The following is a 6021-nucleotide window of genomic DNA, read 5'->3' on the forward strand; positions in this document are numbered from 1 at the left end:
AATTAACCTTTTGTTCTTTACAGCCATGATGAGATTGCTACCATTATATCTAAAGTGCCATTAGAGGACAATTACCTGAAGAATGTAGTCAAGCAAATTTATCAAGTTTTACTTCGGGACTGCCATTTCTACTGCTAGACCCACAGACCATAGCTGTAACATCCAGGACACATGTACTTAGCTGGACATAATGCACATACCTATAATTACAGCACTTGGGAAGCTGAGACAGGAGGATCATGAGTTCAAGGTCAGCCTGGGCTACAATAGTGAATTCCAAGCCAGCCTGGACTACATAGTGAGATCATGTGTCCAAAAACCAAAACAAAACATTAACAAGAACAAAAAAACTTAATGATTTTATTATGTCATGGCTTCCATTGCTCTTTAACCTTTTGCATCATAGAAGTCTAGTAAAATTTCTCCTGGTAATGTTATAATTAGTTTGTATGGCAATATTTAAAATCTGTGGTCAGGAATTAAAAGCCTCAATTGTCTGTTATCAGCTTTTTTATCTTTGTACCCATATTTGAGAACACTTAGGGAAAATTTCTCCTAACTAAAGTGCTCTCTTTGAAGATTAGCTGTTTCCCCATATTTAGAGCTGTGATTTTTAGTACCCTGGCTTCTGCTTAGCAGATATCTCTAAAATAGAAACATGTCTGTCAGCTGCCTCGAGTGGTAGTACACCCATAGTTCCAGCTGCTCAGGAGGCTGAAGAGGGAGGATGACTTGAGCTCCTGAGTCCAAAACCAGCATCAGCAACATTGTGAGATGCCTTCTCAAAAATAAAAGAACATGTCTGCTTACAAACTACTCATTTTCCCTTTCCTCCATTCAGAAATGCTATTGAGAGAAAGCAATAGCACTAGGCTACTGGAATAGTTGCTATCTTTTCTTGAGAGCCTTGCCTTTTGTTCTGTAGTGTCTGTTAATGTTTTCTTAATAATTCCTTAGTACAATTTTTATAGGAAAGTTAATTCATTTTTGTCCAGTACATATATGTAAATATGTCAGTGTTGTTGCATTTGTGATGTAGTAAGGAGTTAGTGGTGTTCTGCCTAGGCAGTTACCATCCTTTGAAAGGATGCTTTACAGCAAGACTATCAATTTTCTTTTATTAAATAATGACATTTCAAACAACATCACACTCAAAACACTAGTTTTTGGAAATAATAAAAAACTTAATGTACCTTTGGGTCCTGAAGCCATACCTTCCTCATACACAAAAAGAAGTATATCCATTGATCATTAAATGAGCAGTATTATGTATAACATAGACAAAAATCTGAGAGAACTTTTACCCAAATTTTAGTGAAACCCTAATCATGATAATTTTTGTTTCTTTCATATTTAATTCTAAACTAAAATATATTTGCATTTTTAAACTAATTTGTCTGAAATTTTTGCTCTTTACTTCAGGATCAGTTTAAACTTCTATTGGTCCCATGAATGCTATCTTCCCTCTTTTGGTTTTTACTTCTCAGCTGTGCATCAAAAGATTACATATCCTTTTTTGCTTCAAAAGTCAGCACAAGATTCATTTGGCTAGTCATCAGTATGGTCTGTTTCCCATGAAACTTAAGTTAGTTTCTTACTGGAGTTATTTTTTTTCCTACATGTCTAAGGTTTAGAGGTCTTGTTTTATGCAATTTAGTAACTAGAACAACCTGCTCCAAGAATGATTTGGCTTGAATTGAGATGGTTTCTGCTTTCTTGGGTGTGGAGTATGTAATTATAATGTTTATGTAGGAATTTGCGTTTTCCTTGTTCAAAGTGTTGGTTATCTTCATAAAAGTTTGTGTAAATTTTTCTTTTTTCAATTGGAAAGATTTTTTTTGTATTACTAAAGTTTATTACTTAAACTCTTTTGTAAATAGTGTCTCTTTATTGAGAGTATTTTACCATGTATTCAGCAGACCTTTTGAGAAGTTATACCAAAGAAACCTCCCTCTAGGAGCACTCACCTAATTGAAACCTGAGATAAGACTAAAATGTCAGAACCTGAACGTAAGAACCAGGTACAAATCCCAGCTATCCCTATGTCTCTGAAGGGCAGTAAATGAAAACTGTGTGGGGGCTGGGAGTGTACCTCTGTGTAGAACACGTGCTTAAAAGGTGTAAAGCCCTGGGTTGAATTTTTAGTGCACGCACACAAAACAAAACAACCCAATATAACAATAGTATGATAATAAAAGTTTTTAAAATATTTTTGAGGTTCCTCAGACAACTATCATATCTGTGAGCTAAATGCAGTGGTTCTTAAATATAGGTCCCAGATTAGCAGCATCAGCCTTACCCCAAACCTTATAGAATGAAAAAGTAGGTGTTGGGACAGGAGATGTAACTCTGGTAGAGCACTTGCCTAGCTAACACATGCAAGGACCTGGGTTCTGTCCCTAGCACTGAGAGACAACAACAACAACAAAACCCACTTAAGCTATAGGGACCAGAAATCTGTAGGATTTTTCCACACACTTTTCTTTTTTAATCACCTTTTTTGAAACAAAATGCATATATCATAAAATTCCCCATTTAAAGTACATAATTAATTGGGCTCTGGTATATTCAGATACATACGACTGTCACCATAATTAATTTTAGATTTTTTATCACCTCAAATGCTTTTCAAGAAATGGGTGCTGGGAAAACTAGATATCCACAGGCAAGAGAATTAAGTTGTGGGCCGGGATATAATGATGGTACAGTGCTGCTCTCGAATGTGAGGACCTAGGGTCAATCCCCAGCCCCGAAAAAAACAAAAACAGAACAAAGTTGAACCCTTACCTTACACCACATACAAAAATTAGCTGAAAATGAATCAAAGACCTAAATGTGAGAGCTAAAGCTATGAAACATGTATGTACTTAATACCACGGCTGTATGCATAAAACACTGGTGGAGATGCCAGGCGCTGGGGGCTCACACCTGTAATCCTAGCTACTTGGGAGGCTGAAATTGGGAGGATCAAGGTTTGAGGTAAGCCTGGACAAAATAGTTTGAGAGACCTCCCCCCTAAATAACCAGAGCACAATGGACTGCAGGTGTGGCTCAAGCAGTAGAGCACCTGCTTTGCAAGCATGAAGCCTGAGTTCAAACTCCAGTCGTCCCCATAAGAAAGGGGTTAAGATGGCAATATTCTGTGTAATGTGCTACAACTAAAAAGGTATTGCCTCTCCCTTTACTTTGCTTCCCACTCTCCCTGTAAAATAATCTGTTTCTGTCTCTGTAGACACCTTTTCTGAACATTTCATAGAAGTGTAATAATATAAATTTTTTGTAATCTGTTGTAACTGGCTTATTTAGCATAGTATTTTCAATTCTCATTTATGTTAGGGTATGTAAAGGTGAGTCTTTCCTACCCCCACCGCATTTTGGCAGGACTGGGGATTGAACCAGGGTCTCATGCATGCTAGGCAAATGCTCTCCACTGGGATAGACTCTGGATCTGTTCATTATTTCTTATGGCCAAATAACATTTCACTCTGTAGAAATCCCACATTTGTTTATCCATGATTAGGGCAAATAGGCAAAGAAATAAAAGGCATCTATCTTTACAAGAAAGGAAGAAGTAGGGGTGGGGGCAGGGGGGAGAAATGACCCAAGCATTGTATGCACATGTGAATAATAAAACAATAAAAATTAAAAAAAAAGAAGTAAAGCATTGCAAATAATACGATCTCATATATAGAAAATCCTATGGAAGCCAGCACCAGTGGCTCACGTCTGTAATCCTAGCTACTCAGGAGGCAGAGATCAGGAGGATTAAGGTTCAAAGCCAACCTGGGCAAAACAGTTCTCGAGACTCTATCTCAAAAAAACCCTTCACAAAAAAGGGATGGTGAAGTGGCTCAAAGTATAGGCCCTGAGATCAAACTCCAGTACCACAAAAAAAAAAAGAAAAAACTATTCAGGAACTCAGGCCACGCATGGTTCAACCCTAGGCAAGGCAAAATAGTTTGAGAGACCCTATCTCAAAAATATCAAACATAAAGAAGCTGGCAGAGTGGCTCAAGTAGTAGAGCACATGTGTAGCAAATGTGAAGGCCTGAGGTTCAAACTCCAATACCATTAAAAAAAATAAAAAACAGAAGTTGGGTATGGTGGCTCACACCTGTAATCCTAGCAATGCAGGAGTCCCAGGTAGGAGGATCACAGTCTGAACCTGGCCCTGGACAAAAACTCTAGACTGAAAAGTAACTAAAGCACAAAAGGGCTGGGGGTGTGGGGGGCAGTGGCTCAAGCTGAACTCAAACTTCAGTACCACCAAAAAAACCCCATAATTTCAAAATAGCTCCACTTGACTTAGATGCCAGACCAGTTGGGTGCCATGGTCATACAGTAGTATCAGCCACTCCACTGACTGGGTTGGAGAATCCCTTGTGCCCAAAAAAAAGGTTTGGGAAGTCTTAGGGGTAGGTCAAGGATAGAATATGCCTAACATGCGTGAGGCCCTGGGTCAGTCCCCTGCCCCAGAAAAGAAAAACCCAAGGATACCTGTGGGGCAACAAGTTGGCCCCCAAAATATTGATAACATCTATTTCCAAAATTTCCTTATCTGCAGTTCCAATGTTTGTGAAAGGATAATATCAGACTGAGTCTAGTGGGACCCATGGCTGAGAGGTAGTTCCACTCACAGCTGAAAATGAAGGTGTTTAGACTGAAAGGAGAACAAATCCCAAATGACTCAAATACATATTCCACCCCTATTAAAAGAGTTCACCAGGGATATTGAGGGCAAAAATTAATGAGTTAGGAAATTATCTTTTTTTTTGTGGTACTGGGGTTTGAACTCAGGGCCTATACCTTGACCCACTCCACCAGCCATTTTTTTGTGATGGGTGTTTTCAATAGATGGGTGTTTTCAATAGAGAGTCTCTTGAACTATTTGTCCTGGGCTGACTTCGAACCACTATCATCCTGATCTCTGCCTCCTGAGTAGCTAGGATTACAGTAGTGAGCCACTGACAACCCAAAATCCAGAGTTAGGAACTTCTGTCTTCAGGTATGCAAACTACCTTCATTTCCAAACCAGAAATGTTACTAATAAAAAAATTAATAAAATTAACAAATTCAATTATCCACGTACTTTATTGTAAACACAATTAGCATTCACATCAGGACAATATTATAACAGTATTATTGCAGAAATCAACGTTGTGAGAGAATAATATATAATTGTACATGGCTAAATATACAGATTTCACACTGAATAAGCAGATTGTGTAAAATCCGTTTCTGTGTCAAACTCAGAAGTACATACAATTCTTCAAGTAATTTACATAACTAAGTTCAAAAGAGTGTAATTTAAACCTCACTTGTGAAAATTCTAAAATTAATGTCGTTCAATAAGGAAAGGCAGAAACACAAATTCTTAGAAATAGTCGCTGCTTGTCAATGGTCAGTACCACCGTTAAACCAGTACACTTATGGCATTCCAAGATGCTTGTAGAGTGATGGTGAGATAATCACCCATCAGTACTTGTCCTAAGTAGATTGCTTGTTTAACCATTTTCCAATTTCATCTGCTCTTGGAAGCAAGGCAAGTCTTTCTATCCCAGGATGGCTAGTGGGGACATTATAGTTTGGGGTGACTGGGGTATCCAAACAGGTCAGTATGCCCAGCGATATGTCCAGGATCGTTGCCTTCAAGGTTATCCTTGAGTTTGTGTTGGTTGTGTACCTACTCCGCTGCTCAGCTGTGCTGAACATTTATCACAAAATCAAGATTTCTCCATTACCTAATGAAGAAAGTCCAAAGCTCCCTACAAAACACCCTGCACTAAACATAACTACTCTTAGCATCCTTTAAAGAACTTTCCGGAAACTTCCTCTGACAGACAGCACTATTCCTTGAACTATTTCTGGATCCGGGATTTGACTCGGAGGTGCTGAATTACCATAACATTCCAAGGTCCAAGTTCCGATGTCTCACAAACGGAACAAGAGGAGCGTCCGCCGCGGTGCGTGCTGGGAAATGTAGTTCGGAGAAGAACACGCTTCCTCTTGGGACTTGTAGTC

At 38.7% G+C, this 6021-nt stretch overlaps 1 protein-coding gene across 3 annotated transcripts in view; it reads left to right on the forward strand.

Moving 5' to 3' along the window:
- The window catches only part of Knl1 (kinetochore scaffold 1), a 55241-nt gene extending 53376 nt beyond the window's left edge, over nucleotides 1–1865 (forward strand). For all 3 annotated transcript variants that reach the window (XM_074065682.1, XM_074065684.1, XM_074065683.1), the window contains one exon: nucleotides 24–1865. In XM_074065682.1, the coding sequence (XP_073921783.1) occupies nucleotides 24–138 (115 nt within the window). In that variant the 3' untranslated portion in view covers nucleotides 139–1865. The remainder of the gene's footprint in view (nucleotides 1–23) is intronic.
- The last annotated feature ends 4156 nt before the right edge of the window (nucleotides 1866–6021 follow it).

This window comes from Castor canadensis, chromosome 2 (assembly GCF_047511655.1).
Source record: "Castor canadensis chromosome 2, mCasCan1.hap1v2, whole genome shotgun sequence".
Lineage (NCBI taxonomy): Eukaryota > Metazoa > Chordata > Mammalia > Rodentia > Castoridae > Castor > Castor canadensis.